The 21,653-nt window shown below is 51.3% G+C and overlaps 1 protein-coding gene across 1 annotated transcript in view; it reads right to left on the bottom strand.

Moving 5' to 3' along the window:
- Positions 1-18,894: 18,894 nt before the first annotated feature.
- The window catches only part of RBPMS2 (RNA binding protein, mRNA processing factor 2), a 28,162-nt gene continuing 25,403 nt past the window's right edge, over positions 18,895-21,653 (bottom strand). Inside the window, exons 7-8 of the mRNA XM_082004917.1 lie at positions 19,174-19,243; positions 18,895-18,914 (exon numbers count right to left, since the gene is read on the bottom strand). Of these exons, the coding sequence (XP_081861043.1) occupies positions 19,181-19,243 (63 nt within the window). The 3' untranslated portion in view covers positions 18,895-18,914; positions 19,174-19,180. The remainder of the gene's footprint in view (positions 18,915-19,173; positions 19,244-21,653) is intronic.

The following is a 21,653-nucleotide window of genomic DNA, read 5'->3' as shown; positions in this document are numbered from 1 at the left end:
TGTGTTGACATTCTGTCTTGTTAAACAAGGTGACCTATTTACAAGAAATTCAACCACCCAGGGCTAGAAGTGAATGATAAATCTCACAGGGGATTGAGTAACTTCCTCTTCTCAGGGGGTTAAGCTCTTGTTTCTGATGTGGCGTGGACCCTGCTTCTGAGACGTGTATGAGCAGGAGGGCAAGTATTGTCCCCAGTGGAATCTTAGCCCTTGGATAGCATTAATAACCCATATGGGCAAAAGTGGTTGGGACTTTAACAAAAACAATTTAGGTTATCTGGGTAAATGTCCGGTGGGAAGATGCTGAGAAAAGAAGCAAGCTCTGCCCCATGAGCAGATGAGGTGAATGCTGTGAACATCCCCAGGAGCAGGGACAAGCTCCTGAATGGCTTCTGGATCCAGTGGAGATTAGACGTGAGTGGGGTAGGATGCCACTGACATAAATATCTACCCAGACAGCAGGAGCCCTGCTTGGAGACTAAAACCCAAAGACATACAGAAGACATGTTGTGAGTCCAGTGATAACCTGGGGAGCTGCAACATCCGGGTTTTCCCTTCCTCTGGCAGCACCAGACACCAGGAGAGCTTGCCCAATGTCACCAAAAAGGCCTTGAACAGCACAGCAGTTCCCTCTCCAGTCTAGCAGTGAAGTCCCCCAGAAGATTTTTCCTCCTTGTTTAATCTCATGCTGAGTACACAGACATGTGACATTCTTGTCCTACTTTGCTCTCCTCCCAAGGAAGGAAAAGGTTAACCATCTACAATCATCTACAGTAACGATCGGGGTGGATTGTGCGAAGAGAGGTTGCTGGTGAAGACTAAGGCAAAGAAGTCGTTCAGTACCTCAGCCTTCTCCTCATCCATGGTTACCAGTCTGCCAGTCTTGCTCGTCAGGGGTGTTACGCTTTTTTGACCTTCCTTTTCTGGCTGACATACCTGTAGAAGCCCTTATTATTATTTTTTGTGTCCCTTGCCAAGTTCAGCTCCAGTCATACCTTGGCCTTCCTGACCTCATCCCTACACAACTCGGCAGCGTCCCTGTACTCTTCCCAGGATACCTGTCCCTGCTTCCCCTGCCTGTGCATTCCCTTCTTGCCCTTTAGTTTGCCCAGCAGGTCTCGACTCGGCCATGCTGGTCTCTTGCCTTCCTTTCCTGATTTCTTACACCTGGGCATCTAGAGCTCTTGCGCTTTACAGAAAGATCTTAAAGATCTTAAAGATCTGCCAGCTCTGTTCAGCTCTCTTGTCCCTGGGGGCAGTTTCCCAGGGAGTCCTGTTGACCAACTCCCTGAAGAGCTGGAATTTTGCTTTCCTAAAATTCAGGGTCCTGACTTTGCTCTTTACCTGCCCCATACCCCTCAGGACTGCGAACTCCACCAGTGCATGATCACTGCAGCCCAGGCTGCCTTCAGTCTTGACATCACCAATTAGCTCACTTGTGTGGTGACCAACAAGTCCAGCATCACATCCCCTCTGGTAGGGCTGTCTATTACCTGGCACAGGAAGTTACCCTCCATGCACTCCGGGAGTCTCTTGGATTGACTACAGCTCGTCATGCTACTTTTCCAGCAGATGTCGGGGTGGTTGAAGTCCCCGAGCAGGATGAGCACCTGCGAGCGCGATGCCTTCTGTAGCTGGAGTAAGAAGTCTTCATCAATAGACTCCCCTTGATCGGGTGGCCCATAGCAGACACCAACCACAAGGTTCCCTTTGTTGCCTCGGTCTCTGGTTCTTACCCATAAGCTTTCAACCTGCTCATGGCTATTCTTCAGAGGTGGCTCTTCACACTCTATCCATTTCTTGATGTAGAGGGCAACACCTCTGCCCTTCATTCCTTGCCTGTCCTTTCTGAACAGCCTGTAGCCATCAGTAGCCACACTCCAGTTGTGGGATTCGTCCCACCAAGTTTCAGTAATGGCAACCAGGTCGTAGCTTTCTAGCAGCACGGTGGCTTTCAACTCCTGTTTGTTGCCCATGCTGAGTGCATTGGTGTAGAGGCACTTCAGCTGGGCTGTTGGCCATGTCACCCTCTTAGAGGAACCTCCTTTAGTTCCTCTGAGGTCTTTCTCTGGTGTAACAGGCTGTTGTATCCTAGGGACAGGAATGGCCTGTCCTACATATGTTTCATAAAAGTCATGCATAGTCTCTGCCACCTTCTAATGCAAACACCTTAGGAAAAAAGTCATCATTAGATGGAACAAATGCATAACAAAGCCAAAATGTGAGAATTCAGCAGCTTCTCACCTCCAGAGGTGTCCAGAGAAGAATGAACACTAGGAACATCTCACCATTCCAGATCTCGCCCTTGGAGAAGTTCTTCCCCTTTCCCATCAAGCCCAAATGTCCTTCTTGGCAACCTCCTCTTCTCCTGCAAGGGCTCCTCCTCTCTTTCCCCTTTAGGGTCTTGTACAGAGTCACAGGTACCCCTGTTCCTTGCTTTTGAGGCTTATACCCACACAGTAAAAAACTGTCCTTCAATCACCCTCTCCTTCATTCCCCACTCCCACCAGACTTCTCCCTTGGCTTGCCCTTTTGCTTCCTCCTGCTTTTGTCATGTACAGTCTAACCCTGGGGAGCAGATGAGCCCAGCTGGGGAGAAAGCCCAGGAGTAATAGACACAGCAAGGAGATGGGAAGCTGCATCTTCAGAAGAAGCTGCAAGGAGGACCAGGGAGCAGGCATGGTGGTGATGGGAAAGGACCAATGGCCCCATGCAGACTGGAACTCAAAGCTGCAGAGTTGACTAAACCCAAGTCTGGAAGCAGGACACCTGCAAGGACACAATGCTGGAGGAAAATTTTTATAAACTTCTTTTTTTTCTATTCCAGCCTTGCTACTTTGAGTTCCCTTTAGCTGAAGAGTGATGTATTCTAGTTTATGCCTGGGTTTGTTATGCTAGCATTCTCTGTGGGGTGTTGGTAAGTCTGAGATCCATGTCAAGGGTTTGGCTGACTCAGGGTCGCAACACGCACTGGCAAGAAGTAGAAGCCTGGGGACAAGAAAAGAAACAGGATGATGCCTTGAGAAAACCCATGAAAGCTACATCGGACTTGTTTGGTAGATTGGTGACACAAGGTGGCGACTGCTCTTTTAACCCTTGACAGATGGCCATCCTTTAAATCCCTGGGCTAAGATGGAAAGAGGCCAGCAAGATGCCAAGTCTGGCCCTAACTTGCAGGCTATAGATAATTAATTAGTCTTTAGGATGCCAAGTACAGCCTGTTCATTCCCTTCTTCTTTCCAACATACCAGTTGGCTTATGCATGAGATTTCAGAGTTGACTCACTGCTGCATTTTCTTCTCTTCCAAAGCGGTGATTGAGTTGGACGTTGCTGGTCCTATTAGAGAAGCTGTTTTGTAACTGAATGCTAAGCCCATCTCTTGCAAGATTGTGCACTCCCGTGGCTGCGTCCATTGCTTCTACTTATCACCATCACATCTGCGTGCCTCAGCAAAGCAACTAGCAGTCATTACCTATTTCTCACATCCGTATTTGTGGATACAGCTGTTAAAAAGCTAAGCATTGCTAACATGCTGGCAGCCGCCCGCAAAATCTGAGCTGCCGGCTGTCTTTGTTTAAAGACAAAACGAACTTGACAGAGCGCTTTCTTGCCTATAGGTTGCATTGCCAACCCGTTTTGGCAGGGCCACACCACTTCTTCCCAAGACCTGTTCATTTCCGCACACAGGTATCCTTATGATGTTGGCCAGGACCGCCTCTGCCAGCAAGTCAGGGGGAGAGAATTTATGTTTCTGATATTTTTGACATTATGGTTGTCAGGTTTTTCAAAAGACTGGTTAAAAGTCCACTTTTGGTTCCTTTGAACTGGGTATTTGCAAGTGGCTTTGCGCTGCTAAGTAGCAGCACTGTGCTAAGTAGCCTCAGAGGGAGGGAAAACCATTACATTAAAAAGTTTTTAATGCAATTAGCTCAACTCAGAAATGGAGCAGCAAGTGTGACATCACTAATTTGCAAACCTGTTTCTCTCACTTATGCATTTCTCTGTGAGGTGTTCTATAGCTGCACAAAAGTCGTAAAGTATTGGTGATAGAGAAAATGTAGCTTTAGACTTGAATACAGTAGGATTCAAATCTCAGTCAAACCAAGCACATGTCCACATTCAACTGTCCTCCGAAGCCTTCGTGATCTTGGCAATGACTCCTTCCATGCAGTACTTTTGGCAGTTAGCTTTAAAAACCTACAGTGAGCCTCTGAAGGTATTGCCGTTTGAGTTTTTCTAATGTTGTTCCCCCAGACCTGCCAGGAACCCATCTGGTAAGGATCCCTGCATACCCGTCACCAGCTGAGGGGTGGGAGAAGATTTCAGCAGGACGATAAAGATATTGTCACAGGTATTAGTTACCACAGGGCCTGGCATTCAATAGGACAATCCTTTGCATTCTGTCCAGGACTTTAGCAGAGTTTTTTATACACAGATGCTTCTTGCCTGAGCCTTAGGGCAATCATGTAGTTAACAGAGTTTGCTGTACCAACTTCTCCAGCAAGAAGTTGTGCCAGATAAGTGTGCTTAGCACATGTGGGGACTCTATGTCCCAGGCACAGCCTGGAGCACTGCCGAAACCCGTGATAGCTTCTAGCTGAAGCCCACGTTGACATGGACATAGCCAGGATCGAGTTTCTTAGCTGGGAAACAGCTGAAGGGGAAGGGGAACCATGTGGTTTTGGAGGAACAAGGTTGGGGAGAATCTCAGGATGCAAAAGAGTTGCTGTGTTCAGTTTCTCAGAGCTGTGAATCAGCCCAGGGCCCTCCCCCACGCTGGAATGCTCCAAAAGACTTCAGCTGAGGAAGGTGAGAGGATCCCAGTCTTGCTGCGGGCAAGGATGACTCAAAGGGAAAGGCACGGTGTGGCTCTCTGGGTGGAGGAGGGTTCTCCCCTCCAAGAAGGCAGCAGAGGTATTTTTTTGTTGCTACTGCAAGCCGGGCTGAGTCGCCTGTTGTTTTCATTGGACTGAAGCGGAAGGGTTGCTCTGGGACACGCAACGAGCCAGGCGGTGGCCGGGAGGCAGCACCAACCTAGCAAATATCTGCCGTTCCCCATCACCGTCCAAGCGCTTCGCCTCCGTCGGGTCCCACTTCCTCTAGTCCCTACAGGTCCTCTGAAGCCTCCTGCTCCTGCAGGTTGCCACCGCTTGGCACTAGGATGAGAATCTCCAGGGCAGAGCTTCCACTCTGGTGCTCCAGCCTCACCCAGGAGGGTCAATTCTGGTCTGCTGAGGCAAGCAAGGAGCAATGGGATGGCATGAGTCACAGAGACATACCGAATTGCCTGCAGCAGTCTGAGAGTGCTCATCTGTGGCAAATGACACCCAGTCCTTTAGTTTTGGGTTTTTTTGACACTGAACAATATCTAGAGTGGCCACTTCTGTGGAAGTCAAGCATGACATATGTCCTGTGCGATGCGCCTGACTCACCAGCTCAGCTTCTCTCTGCTGGAGATCTTTGAGCAGTTATTAAGAGAAATTTGATTTAAACACATAATGGCACATAGAGGGGGTTTTGTCCTAAAATGAGGAAAATACATTCTGCGTATTTGCTTTTACTTTTCTATATTCACCTTCTTATAAGATTATTTTCAGTGACTTCAAATTGTCCTTGTAGCATTTCCCTACCAAAATACATGTTTTCCTGCACAACACTTAGCTGTTTGTTAGCCCAGGCTGTGCTCGTAATGGCCTCAGTCACACAAGCATCGATGCTGGTATAAAGTCTGTATTTGCTCTTCCCTAAAAGAACTTTTTCAAAATTATTTAAAACAGCTGACCATTTTTTCCCACGAAGAGTTAACACACATTTTAATAGTGACCAGAAATATCCACAATCACAGGAGGTCCTAGAAGAAGAATGAAAGGGTGGGATGCAGGTGACAGAGAGAAGGGATATGGAAATCTGTCCAAAATCCATGGGAGGGCGAGGTAGAGAGGAAGGTGGACATAACAGCATTTTCAGGTGCTGGAGATGAGTGTGCGCATTTCTCTAGTCCCATAATCTTCACAGAGCAGGTTTGTTTTGCCCATGTTTATTCTAAGGCTCTGCTTTAAGCAGCAGTGGGATTTCTGTGGGCAAGTCAAGACACCTCAAGGTATATCTCTGAAGGTAGACACAAAGACTGTTAAATGCTTTTTTTGACACCAGCTGCATTTCTAGAGAGTGTTTGCCCTTGAGATCTGTTACCAGGTAAAAATCAGGCCACAGGCAGCTTGCTGGATTGACACAGAGCTGGTTTCCCCAAGGCAGATCCTATGTTCTTTTTGGGATGATTTTGTGGACCATCTTGTCCAAGGAAAGACATGCATCCCTGTTCCTTTATCTCAGGAAGGCAGATGTCTTCTCTCCTAGTATCTCTCCTTCGTCACAGGCTCTGGAGATGACGTTCCTCACCAGTTCTTGCTCTATCACTTGGGTTTTCTCCTGTGACTGTCCCAAAATGCTGCCTCACATCCTGCCTTGTCCATGCAAGAAGACTATAAGCATGAATTTAAAAGGAAGTAGCTATAACGATATTATTTTACGCAGCCTCATGTAAAAAGCATCAGTTGTGGTGGCTCAGGATGTTTTTACCCGGAACAGCTCAGCCCAACTCCCCCCTTTCTCATCTTGACTTTGACTTTGGCCATTTCCTCTCTGACCTTTGGAGCTGCAAATGCTTCAAATCTAACATTCATGCTTAAGACTTTGCCCAGAAACGAAAGGTCCGTAGCTCTGACTATCCCCGCTCAGAAAAACATGAGAAAACCTGTCTTGTTTTTTCCAGAGCTCAACCAACACCATCTTCTGTGGGTGTCACCAGTGTGTGCTTCCACTTTCTAGTGCAGGAACCTCCTGTACATCGCAGGTTTACCCTGACCCGATACACAAACACACATCTCTGGGAGATTGCCTTTCTCTTAATCACAACATATTTTCTTTAGACATTTAACTAAGGTTTACTTACTGACTTTGGGTTTATGTGTGTGTTTGTAATAATCTTTTTTAAGAAACAGTTCAAAAAGCTGTTAGCTTCCAGTTTTCTTTTATATAGCGCTTTTTTAAAGGGCAGGTGTGATGAGAAGCGAACACTAAGAAGTGCTTGAACACTAAGAAATGCTTAAACCCTCTGGAGAGCAGTGGCTGCATTCAGTGGGTAAGATAAATTTAGATATTTTTTGTTCTGAGCTAGAGACTTACTTTTTTTAGCAAAAATCTGTTCATGCACATGTATTAAGTGATAAATGACCTCCTACTGATTGTGCTTAGCCAGAGTTATCCCCTCTCCCACGCAACGTGCCCGTAAATTGCAAGAATCAGAGAAAGTTCGAGGATTGAGGGAACTCTGGAGGTCTTCATCCACCAGGCGTGCACTGAAGGTCTCCAAGGATGGTGATCCCCCACCACTCCTCTGTCCCTTGTCCAGCAGCTCCACTGCTCTCAATGTGAATTTCTTCCCTTGTACCCAACTGGAATTCCCCTCTTTTCGCAAGGGGGGTGGTTGGTTGTTCCCCAGCCACAGGACCTCTCTGTCAGAAATAAAAAATAATCATTTTAAGCTGTTAAATGTTAAGAAATTATTTTCAACCTTAGTTAAGTACTAAAATAGTTTTTAAGGTTCCACCACTGAAATTTTTTACATATATTGAATATAAGCTTTCCTGTGTCTGTTTAATAAAGCCAAATCCATCACATGAACTAAGTGCATCTTCCCAAGAGATGCCCTTGTAACCTTTCAATCTGTAACAAGGGCAAATTCTTCAGAACTAGCATTTTTTTGAGAAAAGAAACCAAGGCAACAGGCCCAGTGGTCTCTGAGATTTCCAGGTAAGCAATTTTTTGTAAATATTAAGAAAACAGGTCCATGTCAAAGTCCTCAGTTCAAGCCAAGAAAGAGTCATTTTAAAACTCATCTTTTGAAATCCAGTTATTTCATTTCAGAACAATACTGGCAGAGCCAGGCTGATCCACAAAAGAGAAATATTTCTTTCCAATTTCCCCAAACCACCCCAAAAGAGGCAACGTACCTACAGGTGGCAACTTCCATGGAAAAGCAGTATTTCCTTACTGATTCCCAGCCCAACGTCTAAGTGCCTACACCAGAGGCATAACCCCAAAATAGGGGTATTTAATTAAACTTTAATCAAATATTACCCTGTTTGGTCCTCGTCAGCATTTTGATGTGCTCAGAGCACAAATGCAGGGGCTGGTTCAGGAACAGGAGAGTCATGACTTGCAGTCAGTGATTTGTTTGGGAGTGGTTTTCTTGCAGAAACGAGCCCCTGGGATTGGAGATGCTTTTCTTAATTAATATCCCTGTAACGACTGAGCTGCAGGGTGCAGGGTGGTGGTGGTGAGGCTAATGAATGCATTCATTCCTAGAGGAACAGCTTGCTCTATTTTCAAAGACATAAGTTTGTGGGCAAGACCAGCTAGCACAGCTGGAGAAAATAAACCATTACAGCTGCAGGAGCACTCCCAAATATTGTAACCACCGTGGCATCCAGAACGTTTCTGAGCCTGGGATGCATTTCTGAAAGCATGGTAGCTGGCAATTCAGCCAGGCAGCGATTACCATTCCCAGAGGTCTCAGCTGCTTCATCTGTGAAGCCCTTACCATGACTGGTCTTCCTTCATCCAAGAGTGAGGATGAAAACCAAAAGGTTGTTGTTGAGTGGTCTGGCCTCACAGACAAAGTGGTGGAGACCTTTTGCAGGGGTGATTGGTTCCCAACAGCCGGTCAGGGAACTGGAGTGTGTTTCTCCAGGTGGAGGTGACACCTGCTTCCAAAACCTGTGGTCATCCCCTGGACAGCACAAGGGACACATGCTCACACCCCCTTGCTGCCACATCTTGGGAAGGAAGACCAGTCCCAGGGAGCCATTTCCACCCAGGTCCCGCTGCCTTTTCTTCTCCCTTGCTTTTTCCCTTGTCCTCTAGCACAGACGCCATATTTCCTCATTACAGTCAGATCTGGGTTTGGAAAGCAAAAACACTGGCTGCAGGTGACTGGCAGGAAGGCAGGTGAAGGCACAAGGTTTCCTGCAATGTGGGGATGTCTTATCGGGCTGTCTATCAACCCTATCGAGCCAAGCATGCGGAAGCAGTCTTGAGTGCTGTTGACTTTGGCCAACGATGGCACCCATGGCTCAGACTGTCTGCATTAGCAGAACCTGTTCCCAAGGTAAGGTGCTGGGATGAATCGGTTGGCATTCACCTGCACCAGCAGGCACCTTGTAAAATGCCACATGTGGCCACCCACCAGTGCAGAGACCTCCTGGGAGCACTGGCAGAGACAAATAAGCCCCCGACCCCTGGCTGCAGCCACTTTGTCCTTCTGGAGCTGGGAAGCAATGGCGCTTCTTGCTTGCGGGGGCAAGATCCAGCTCGGGTTGAAACCACGGACGCTGTGGATCAAACAGAGCTGACAGCCTCTCCCAGCCATTTGCAAGGTTCGGGCTCCTCTGCCAAAACCCCTCTAAGGTCACTCATTCCCTTCAGCTTTCTCTCCCTGAGGCCATATGCAAGTTGTGGCCACTGCTGCTGGTGCTAAGAACTCCCCGTAACCTGAAAGTCAATGACGACCCTAAGATATATGTGCTTTCTCCATGCAGGGCAACTCTGTACCACCTCCAGAGAGGCAGCACTAAGTACCATGGTCCAGAGCTCTGCGCACAGCTTTTCCCCTGCTTCCCTGGGGAAACATCCAGAAAAGCCAGTTGCAGGACAACTTCCAGCACTTGTGATCAGCATCCATGATTTCCAAGCTGGAAACACCCAACAGGCAGTGTCATGGACTGAGGCCTTGCTCATGACACCCCAGCACCCGTCCCTAAGGCTGGCAGGTCCCATGAGAGTCTCTCATACCAGACCCTGTCTGCTTTCTGGTGGGGCTGGCAGGAGACGTGGTGGGATGGCTCCTATGGCTAGAGGGTTGGAGTGGCCACAGGCTCTTTAGGAAGGACAGGCAGGGGAGACAAGGAGGGGTGTGCCCTCTATGTCAATGACCAGCTGGGGTACATAGAGCTCCGCCCGGGGATGGAGGAGGAGCCAACTGAGAGTTTATGGGTCAGGATTAAAGGGAGGGCAAAGACAAGTGACATTATAGTTGAGGTCTGCTACAGGCCACCCAACCAGGAAGACTGAGCTGATGATGCTCTCTATAGACAGATAGGAGCAGCCTCATGCTCACAGGCCACAGTCCTTGCAGGGGACTTCAACCATATCTGTTGGAGGGACAACACAGCAGGGCATAAGCAATCCAGGAGGTTCCTGGAATGCGTTGATGATAACTTGCATCTTCAAATGATAGAGGAGACAATGAGGAGAGGTGCTATGCTGGACCTTGTTCTCACGAACAAGGAGGGCCTGGTGGGGAGTGTGAAGCTCAAGTGTGAAGCCTTGGCTGCAGTGACCATGAAATGGTGGAGTTCAAGATCCTTAGGGCGGCGAGGAGCGTGCACAACAAGCTCACTACCCTGGACTTCAGGAGAGCAGACTTTGGCTTCTTCAGAGATCTGCTTGGTGGAGTACCATGGGCTAAAGCCCTGGAGGGAAGAGGGGCACAAGAAAGCTGGTTAATATTGAGGATCACCTCCTCCAAGCTCAGGAGCAATGCATCCCAACGAAAAGGAAGTCGGGCAAAAATGCCAGGAAGCGGGCATGGATGAACAAGGAACCCCTGGACAAATTCAAAAGCAAAAAGGAAGCCTACAGAAGGTGGAAGCAAGGACAGGTAGCCTGGGAGGAACACAGAGTAATTGTCTGTGCAGCCAGGGATCAGGTTAGGAAAGCTAAAGCCCCGGTAGAATCAAATCTGGCCAGGGATGTCAAGGGCAACAAGAAAAGCTTCTATAGGTACGTCAGTGATAAAAGGAAGACCAGGGAAAATGTGGGCCCTCTCCGGAAGGAAGTGTGAAACCTGCTTACCCTGGATATGGAGAAGGCTGAGCTACGCAATGACTTTTTTGCCTCAGTCTTCACCGGGAAATGCTCAAGCTACACTGCCCAAGTTGCAGAAGGCAAAGGCAGGGACTGGGAGAATGAAGAACTGGCCACTGTAGGAGAAGATCAGGTTCGAGACCATATAAGGAACCTGAAGGTGCACAAGTCCATGGGACCTGATGAGGTGCATCCGAGGGTCCTGAGGGAACTGGCGGATGAAGTTGCTAAGCCAGTATCCATCATACTTGAGAAGTTGTAGCAGTCCAGTGAAGTTCCCAGTAACTGGAAAAGGGGAAACATAGCCACCATTTTTGAAAAGGAAAAAAGGAAGACCCAGGGAACTACAGGCCAGTCAGTCTCACCTCGGTGCCCAGCAAGGTCATGGAGCAGACCCTCCTGGAAACAATGCTAAAGAACATGGAAAATAAGGAGGTGATTGGTGACAGCCAACACGGCTTCACTAAGGGCAAATCATACCTGAAAAATTTGGCCTTCTATGACGGGGTTACAACATTGGTGGTTAAGGAAAGAGTGGCTGACATCATCTACCTGGACTTGTGCAAAGCATTTGACGCTGTACCACACAACATCCTTCTCTCTAAATTGGAGAGACATGGATTTGACAGATGGACCATTCGTTGGATAAGGAATTGGCTGGATGGCCGCACTCAAAAGTTTGCGGTCAACAACTAGATGTCCAAGTGGAGACCAGTGACGAGTGGCGTTCCTCAGGGGTTGGTATTGGGACTGGCGCTGTTTAATATCTTTGTCGGCAACATGGACAGCGGGATCGAGTGCACCCTCAGCAACTTTGGCGATGACACCAAACTGTGTGGTGTGGCCAACTCGTTGGAGGGAAGGGAGGCCATCCAGACGGACCTTGACAGGCTTGATATGTGGGCCTAAGTGAACCTCATGAAGCTCAACACGGCCAAGTGCAAGGTTCTGCACCTGGGTTGGGGCAATCCCAAAGCACAAATACAGGCTGGGCAGAGAATGGATTGAGAGCAGCCCTGTGGTGAAGGACTTGGGGGTACTGGTGGATGAAAAACGGAATAGGAGCCAGCAATGTGCGCTCGCAGCCCAGAAGGCCAGCCGTATCCCGGGCTGCATCAAGTGTGGCCAGCAGGTTGATGGAGGTGATTGTCCTCCTTTACTCCGCTCTCATGAGATTCCACCTGGAGAGCAGCTCTGGGGCCTCCAACATAAGAAGGACATGGCCCTGTTTGAGCGAGTCCAGAGGAGACCACAAAGATGATCAGACAGCTGGAGCACCTCTCCTGTGAAGACAAGCTGAGAGATTGGGGTTGTTCAGCCTGGAGAAGAGAAGGCTCTGGGGACACCCTATTGCAGCCTGCCAGTACCCAAAGGCAGCCTACAAGAAAGCTGGAGAGGGACTTTTTGCAAGGGCATGTAGTGAGAGGATGGGAGCTTTAAACTGAAAGAGGGAAGATTTAGATTAGATATAAGGAAGAAATTATTCACTATGAGGGTGGTGAGGCACTGGAACAGGTTGCCCAGAGAAGCTGTGGATGCCCCATCTCTGGAAGTGTTCAAGGCCATGTTGGATGGGGCTTTGAGCAACCTGGTCTAGTGGAAGGTGTCCCTGCCCGTGGCAGGGGGTTTGGAACTAGGTGATCTTTAGTGTCCCTTCCAACCCAAACCATTCTGTGATCTCCTGAGAAACTCCAGCACACCTGCGTGAGCTCAACCCACCACTGGCGGTGGACAGAGGGCTGTCTTTGCTGTCTTTGCCAGCAGAGAAGGGAAAGCCCCTGCGGAGGACAGCAGGTACCCACCTCACCAAGAGAGCAGGAGCAGGACCATGCTGTCACCCACAGACCCTTGAGCAACTAACCCAGTCCTCAGCAGGACACCAAGGACAGCAAGAGGACAAAGGGCAGATGAAAATACATTGGTTGTGGTACCAGCATGCCCTGAAAGTCAGTAATTGCTGCACCAGACGTTTGGTTTGACACGTTGGCACAAGCTAGCATCCCCCCTTTGTCTGTTGAAACTCCTGGGCGAGCAACATGGAGATTTGGTCCCCAGGAGAGGTTCGGGAGTTCCCACTCACTCCCGTGACCCTGAGGAGGGTGAAAGGAGTGTGTCAATCACAACGAAGCCCAGCAGGTGAAGCCCACCAGATAAAGTGTGCTTGGGCTGCCGAGCCTAGAGAGTGTGGGAAGGGGCGAGCTGTGGATTCCTGTACCAGGACAAGCACCCTGGAGGCTCCAGTCCATCTGCACTGCAGAGGAAAAGCTGGCGTTTCTCCTGCTTTGAGTTCCTCAGACCAAGGGAGCAGGATATTTTGGGTGTATTTGGAGACACTTCTAGGTTTTTATCAGGGGCTGGTGTTTCCCCGCTTTCCCTGTGCCGGGGGCCTGGGTTGCTGCAGCTGTTTCTTTCCTCTTGGTCTCCTGTCCAGCAGCTTTACAGTCTGTGCTGGATCAAGACCTGCAAGTCCAGCCATGGCCTCTGCCCGCTCCAGGCACCCTGACTTGCTCAGCCCTTCCTGGGCTAATCTCCCAGTGCCATCTGCTGTCTGACCCACCACCATCGTAGGGTGGTGGTGATGCTCCTGGCCATCTCCATCCTCAACCTCACTTGCAAAAGAGAGCTGGACCAAGTAGCCCACTGCCAAGCCCAGGTAGCCCCCTCTGCCCCATGCCTAGTAAAGAGCTGAATGTGTCCTCGTCGTGTCATCACATAAGGCTGTTATATTTTCTTCTTTTTTTAGTTGAATGAGTAATACCAGAAGCTGTGCGCTGGGAGAGGCACCCGGAAGAGGGGGATCCCCATCCTCGGGGGTTTCCCAGGCTCAGCCGGACTGAGCCACAACTGGCCTGAGTCAGCGCTGGTGACAGTCCCACCACAGCCAGGTTGGGCTACGGACCACCTCGCTGAGCAAGCCCACTGAGATTGTGTATTTTTGGTAACCATGCTATAGCCGACCTGAAAAGTGAAAAGACCTTCCCCTTTTCACTTAATACAGGGTTTCTTTGTCTAAAGTGCCTACACTCTCCTCGTCTCGAGGGGGAGAGGAAGCTGCAGGACAAAATCCATGTACGTTTTCTCCACCATCCCAAACTGCAACCTCCTGTTAAGCTCCTGCTTGGGAAAGCGTCCCGGGTCCGTGTGCTCCGGTCTCGGATGCCACCTCCTGGCTTTCCCACTGTACTGTGCATCTCGTTAAAGCGCTGTGACTACCGGGAGGACCTCTCCCATCGCACTATCAGAAATAACAAATCCATGTAAAGCCTGACGGATTCAGAGCAGCTTTTGTTCTTCAAGGACCTGACCCGATCCCACGCATTCTTGTAACAGAGTGGAGGCAACTCCTCTAACTAATGAAGAACCCCCCCCAGCCACCCGCTCACCGTTCCCATGTTACAGGCTCTTGTGCAGGAGCCCATCGCAGCGGCGCCTTGGCTGCCAAAGCCCCTCTGGGCTGTGATCCATCACTTTGGGGGTGGGCCCTGGTACCCCTCACCTTTCACCAGCAGTTATTGTGCAGCCTGTGTTTTGTCCCTACAAACTTACGTGACCCCTGTGCTGTCTGTTGTGCATCAGATGTGTCTTTCCGTGCTCACGGTTTGGGGATTGAGACATTTCCAAGTCTCTACAAACTTCTTGCTGGGTTGGGGAATAATTTAACAAGTGGGTGGGTGGCAGGGGATATAAGCAAAGATATTTTTGGAGCTGCAAAAGAGTGTGGTGATATCTGAGCCCAGCAGGTAAGCAAAACTCATGAGAGTGGGCACTGTGCGGTAAGGAAATGCGAGACAAGGAGCAGGCCAGCATGTTCTCTCCTTGCTTGTTCTCCATCATCTCCCAGCTCCTTCTGCCCTCCCAGTGACGTTTCTGGCCTGGGTAAGCCTACTTGTACACCCACCAGCCAAGCCTGCCTCTTCCAGAGGTGTGCTACTGAGTTCATCCATCGGCAAGCGGCTTGGCCATTCGTTTTATTTGGCCACGTGCCACAGCCGGGCTGGGGCTCCACAGAGCTGGTACATGTGATGCTCCCTGGCCGCAGCAGACTTGCTCCCCATCCCCACGGGGCTGGTCCATGTGCATTTGCCAGGGAAATCCCAGTAACATTACATGAGCTGCAGCTTCTTGGAAGTCAGCTGGGAGGGGTAGCTGCTAAAGCCAGAAATTTTGGCGGTTCCTGACGCAGCACGGATCTGAGGCCATCTCAGACATTTCCTCATGGCTGTGGCCATTGATGTCGGCCAAACATATGAACAACTGGGAGGACTCCAGTGGTCCCACGGAGTTTGACTTTCTGGCCAGTCAGGTAGAGTTTAACTGCAGAAAAGAGGCCACCAGCAGGACTGGAACTAACAATGGAGAAGCAGCACTGAAGGCAGAGCTCAGGTTTGGAGACACGCCTGCCTCCCTCCTTGGAGACTCACAAGGGATATCCTCCAGCCTGAGGTCAAAATGGTCTTCCACCACAAAAAGCTTCAGCCCGAGCGAGGAGGGTTGCCTTGGGGAAAGGAGATGGTGACAGAGGCTCGTCTGCCTGCGCTGCCGGTGTGGACCAGCAGATGGAAGTTGTTCGGGTTTGCAGGAGCCATTTTGATCCTTTGCAGAAGCCGCTGGAATCGCTCTTCACCAGCATTTGCCGTAGAAATGGGCTGAAGGCACCAGATCATTGAACCTGCATGACCAAGCCGCATCTGGGTACCCTTAATGGTCAGCAAAGGTATGCAGGACCACGAGGAGAGCATCAGCGCTGCGAGGCACTGCTGGCCTTGGAGACAGGAGCTCTGCGGGTGTTAGATGACCCGTCTCCTTTCCTGTGTCTCTGGTTTCAAGCTGGGTTTTGCATCTGGGCTTCCCACTGACCCCGCTGAAGACGCCCTGGCCTGCTGCAAGCGTGTCTGGCCGGCTCAAACGGGGGCCCGGGCCAGCTCCCCGGCAGCGGCTGCGCCGAGAGGCCTTTCTGCGTCGGAGCAGCTGGGGTTGCTGTTTCCGAAGCGCTCCTTGCCTGGGCCACACGCCGCGGCGGAGCGCAGGGCTTTAGGGAGGAAGTTGTCCCAAAGCGCCCGGATTTATTTCTTTATTGTCCCACCTTCAAAACGAGGAAAAGAAGAGAGGGAGTTTCCAGTAAAATGTAAAATGAAAGCGTGCCCAAACCAGCCTTTTCCCCCATTCCTTCTTCTTCCAGCCCCAACGCCAACCCCCCTCTTCTCTGGCCGCTGTCCCCTGCAGCCGCTGACAGCTCCGGGCAGCGCCAGGGACCGAGGGACCCGGGCGCCAGCAGCCTGCGCCCTTTTTCCCAGCAACGCCGTCCGGCCATGCCACATCCAGCACCGCTCCCCGCCCCGCTGCTTCACCCCCCCCGCCCAGACGGCTGCCCCGGGACCGTCCCTTCGGGCAGGACGCAAGCGGGAGCAGCCTGGGAGCGGCCGGGGCATCGCGGGCGCGCGCGAGCGCACACGTGTGCGCACACACGCTCGCGCCGGATGAGGAGGGGGACGTCCAGGGACCCTCGGAGCAGACGTGACCTACTTTAGCTACGAGGCGAGCCGTGTTGCGTGGGTCCCGGCGTAAAAGCTTAATAGAGCCAGGCGTAAATTATTCATTGCCCGGCCATGTTAATGCATGTGCTAAAGGCTTTTTTTTTTAAGGAAAAAAAAAATCTCCTCTATAATTTAAAGCCTTGCACGCTCCCATCACCAGGCCCCGACCGCTCTCCGGGGTGTTTCCGCTTAGGTGAGCAGAGCTGCGAGATGTGGACGGGGCCAGCAGGGAAGAGCGGGCCGGGCAGGAGCCGGGATGCGGGCAGGAGCCAGGATGCGGGCAGGAGCAAGCTTTGCCTGGACCACAGGCGGGAGATCCCGCGGGGAAGGGGCTGGCAGTGCTGCTCCGGCTCAGGCAGCCCAGGGCCCCGCCGCGAGTCACTTCCCGGAGCGGCAGAGCTCAGCCGAGCCCGTTCCCAGGCACGGTGGCCAGCAGGGCTATTTTTAGACCCGCCTTTTGCTTTTTCTTATTTTCTTTCCCTGCTCCTTGCCTTTGCTCAGCGCTGCCCTCGAAGCCCAGGAAAACACTGATGCCTGGGGGGGGGGGGGGGGGGGGGGGGGGGGGGAAGCTGCATGGGAGGGCTTTAGGAGCACCCCAGTGCAGGGACCCACTGAGCCGAGCCACAGGGACCCCTTGGACGCAGCGGGGAGCCCACCCAGGCCCCCCCGCTGGGATTTAAGCCAGCTGCCTCCAGCGCATCCACAGGCAGCTCCCGCTGTAACATCCATCCCTGCTTTCACCCCGCCGGGACAGGCAGCCCCAGCCCGGGGGCTGCCGTTCCCACGGCTGTTTTAACAGGTAGAGATAAGGCCGGAGGAGGAGCGGGGCAGGCGTGGGGCGATGCGGCGGCTGCAGAGGACGTTTGCCTTCTATGGACATCTCCTCTCGCTGCGCCGCTGGCGGGGAGGGACCAGGCTGGCAAAAAAAAAAACCAAAAAAACCCACCCAAAACCCAAAAAAGCTCATGGTTGCCCTCTCAGGGGCTTGCAGAAGAGCTCAGCATCACCACTCCCATCAACACATGCCCCTCCAGGCAAGGGCATTGCCCTTCGTCGGGGCAGGGGGAGATGCCCCAGGCCCACACGTGGTCCTCAGCGGCATCCACGACCACCCCACATCCCTCTGGGCAGGGCTGCTCCCGGCAGAGGGGGAGCAGGTACCACCGAGCCCGAGCCATCCCAATCCAGACCCAGAAGAACGTACAACAGACCACAGAAAAAGAGTCACAGCAGCCTCTGGGTATATTTTTTTTTTTGTTGCATTTCATATATTATCCAGTTTCACATTCTCATAGGATCAGCAATTATATAGCAACTTATTCTCAAATCTTTTAATACAAGCGAGACAGCCATAGTCATGTAATACTTAAAGCACTTCAATACCAAGCAATAAGATGCTAAAACAAAAATTGCACAATTTCTTGTTTACTATGTCTGACTGAATCATTGTTACAGAAGACAACCCTTCTCTTTCAAGCTTTTAACTAAACATTAACTTATCTTACAGGATTACAATTTCTCTTTAATAATAATAATTAATTGCACACAAACACACAAGAAATTCTTTATGATGCATAAATATTTCCTTATTACACATGGTACAAAAATACTCGTACTTTTTTTTGTTCGGTATTCCCATAAGGATGGCTGATTATTTGGCAGGACTGGATGCTCTCCAATCAGAAGGATGTGGAAAAAAAAAAAAAAGATGTTCGATATTTTACAGCTGTTCTATATATAGAAGTCTGAAGAAGGAAAAAAAAAGAAATAACCCTGACTTTAAAACTGGAGAAGAATGGATGAGAACAGAAACCCAGTGCATCGTACTTGGAAAAAAAAAAAACAACAAAAAATTTTTCAAATTCTTCTGGTCATAGTGGGAAAGGGAGGGCAGAGGTGGGAGAAGGGGTGAGACAAGGACAGTTAGTATTTCTCAAAGCCAAGTCTTCACCGAAGCAAGATGAAAACCTTGATGGATCAATCCGTTGGGCCAAGACCTGTTGCTAACGGTTACACAAACGCTAGAACAAACAAACTTACACTCACACATACACAAGTTAAGTGTTTTAATTCATGCCAGAAAACATGCAAAATCCTTTGCCTTTCGTTTCCTTCAGCCAAGCCGCCAGGGCAGGGCGAGCCCAGGAAAGCCCAGGACTGAGCCCCCCGGCTGGGTTTCGGCACAGCCGGACAGCGAAGCTCAGCCGGGGAGGACGTCCTGGGGATGGAGGGAGGGACGGGGGGGATGGAGGCGGCCCGCGGCGCGGGGCCGCAGCAGCTTCACAGTCCGGGGAGGGGGGATGATGCTGGCAGCCCCGGGGAGGGGAAGCCCGCCGTGGCCGGGCGCCTTGTCCGCTGGCCACCAACCAAACAGAGAGGAGTCTGAACGATCGTCCCTGGCACATCCCTCCGCGGAGAGGCAGGGAGGAGGAACACAAGCCGAGGAGAGAACGCTGCGGGAGAGGAGTGGCGGTGAGCGGGGCTGGCCCATCGGCTCCCCGCGCAGCACCTGCAGCCCCTTCCCCACCCCGGGGCTTGGTGGGTCCCCCTGCTGCCACCAGGGCGCATTCGGCCCCATCACCCATCAAGGTAACCCAGCTGCATCCTTGGGTGGATGCAGAGGGCTGAGCCTGAGCTCCCATCCCTCCTCCCCACAAAAGCCCAGGGACGAGCAAGACAAGGACCCGACTCCATGAGTAATTAATTACTTACTAACAAACTAACAAAACTGACGAGACTTCCATCCTTGCTGAGTAGCTTCAGAGGGAGGATACCAGCGCATCTGGAAAAGAAAGCCACACCAGAGGTCCATGATCCAGGATTATCTCAACCAGAGCCCAAACCTTCAGCTCCTTCAGGCCACATATGAGGTACACCAGGTAGAGATGTCTCCAGCATAAGAAAGGAGGCCCCAGGGTAAGCCACAAATACTTCAGGTGGCATCCCAACCTAGGGCTGCACCGTCCTGACACTACCCGGCGTGCCAGCCCCACACTGGCCAGCTCTGGTGGCTCATGCAAGGACAGACTCAGGCTCACCAGGCGCTGGGACCTCGCCAGGTCCTCCCTTAAGGAGCACAGCAGGATCCCACATGTCTAAGAAGGAAGGTAGCACCCCATCTCAGGGCTTGCCTCGACATCAAGTACTTTCTGCCTAGTGGCATAACCAGAAGGCAGCCCCCAAACTCACACCCAAGCCTGGCCACAGCTCACTACAACAGACAATGTTGCCATTCAAGCCAGGAAAGCTCCTCACCATGAAGCTATCTATGAAGTTTACCAGAAGCGTGCACAAGGAGGGCCTGTTCCTCCCCAGTATGCTCTCACTCCCCCATACACCCCAAGTTTACATCTTTCCCCCCAATTCAGGTTCAGACAGGGCAGAGGAGGCTCACTTTAGGCATTCAGCACCCCAAGGTTGTGGCTGCTCTGCCCTCAACCAGCAGAAAGAGGCATATCAAGGCCACACACTTAAACCAGACCACCTCTACATGACATGCACAGGGCATGAACAGACTCATCTATCACAGAAGAGACCCATGAAGTTTCCTAAACCACAACCCAGCCATCAGGAAAGGCTCCATACAGACCACATCATGGGAAAAACCCGGTAGAGATGCAAACCAGCAAGACTTGGAGGCTTCCCTGGCAGGTCGTTCCTGACACATCTACTGCTCAGGCCTCCTCCTTGCCAAGGAAGGACTGCTGTATGGGGACCCAACAAGCAGACGTGGGAACTGAACATGACCCAACCGAAGAGATACTTTGCAGCCTGTCAGTAGGTGCAGCAAGCTGGCAACATCCAGTAGAATAGCATCAGACCTCCAGGTGCTCCCATTTGGTCTGCAAGAGCAGTACACCAGGCCAGGCCGAGTTTATCAGCTTCATACTTGAGAGCAGCAGGAGAGGACTCTGCCACTTGACCGAGCACAGACCCAGCGGCAGGAGCAGCTAACAGAGCTTGGTCCTGATGCTGTTTGCAAAGGGAGCTGAAACAGAGCAGCCATCTCCCCTCTCCTCCCTCCCAGCTGATGGGAGGAGGGCACAGCCCCAGTGCAGACAGGCTTCAAGACCAGCAGGTACATTTGGGGCTCTGGGTACCAGCACAATGATGGACTTTGCTCTAACATAGGTAGAAGAGAGGCAGAAAGTCCCCTAGAGCCCAGTGTGAACTGTTCCCCTTGCCAGACCATCCTGGAAAGGTTGTCCCCTTGCCTGAACAATCCTGGCTAGATGCTCCCCTCCCAATCACATGTACCACTCCAGGGCCAAAGGGGAAAAAAAAAAAAAAAGACAGACCCCAGTATTCCCAGACCAGCTCCAAACCCTGTGCATGACACTGTCACACTAAGAGGAACCCTCGGCCAAGGACAGGCAGGCTTTCCTGAAGCAAGATCCCAGGTCAGTTGGGCAAAGGAAGAGTTGCAGCCACAGTAAAAGCATCTAGTTTGGCCCCAGAGGCTCTGGAGCTCATCTAACCCCAACACAGCTGATGCGCTACTGCCACACCAGCAAGGGCGATTCTGCCAGCCTCTTCCTAACAGGGCTCATGCCAGAGTCAGGTCTCCCCTGCAGGCGGTAAGCACGCAAGAGACATCAAGAAAGCCACTCTAGGTTGAGATGACAGCTGGCAATGAGAGGGAACAGGACGTAGGCTGCCCAACCGATGCACTGGATGCAGCAAGACTTGTGTTGCATGTGCCAGAAGTTATCCAGGAGTGGAGATGCAGACCTCTGTTCCCAACCCCAGCTGCCTGAGACCTCAAGAAGCTGCACAAGACCTCTGGTCTTCAGAAGAGACAGAGCTGAAGACCAGGACACCCAGAGACTCAACAGCAGCCCTTGGATTACTCTCCAAGCTAGGCACATTCTCAGTGGGTCCCTTCAAAACCCTACTCCCTTTACCCCTGTAAGAAGCAGAATTTTGACACCCAATTCCTTTATACAGAGACACACAGCAAACGGCCAAGACCTTGACACGCCAGCTTCCCTACAGGAGCTGGAGGGGACAAGAAGCACACATCTCCCAGAAAACACAGCTGCCTGCAATGGCCAGATCCTCCCTCCACCATCACAAGGGCTGTGACACCAGCAGCTGAGGTCCCTGAGCTCACGCTTGGGGCTGTTCAGGTGCCTCCTCTTGTGATGCTTCCTACAGGGAGGAGGCCTGCAAGTTGCAGAGGCTCTGTCCTA

The sequence above is a fragment of the Phaethon aethereus genome (genome assembly GCF_964289735.1).
Source record: "Phaethon aethereus genome assembly, chromosome: 12".
NCBI classification, from domain to species: domain Eukaryota; kingdom Metazoa; phylum Chordata; class Aves; order Phaethontiformes; family Phaethontidae; genus Phaethon; species Phaethon aethereus.
The sequence above is the reverse complement of the archived record's forward strand: the minus strand, read 5'-3'. Positions and strand labels throughout refer to the sequence as shown.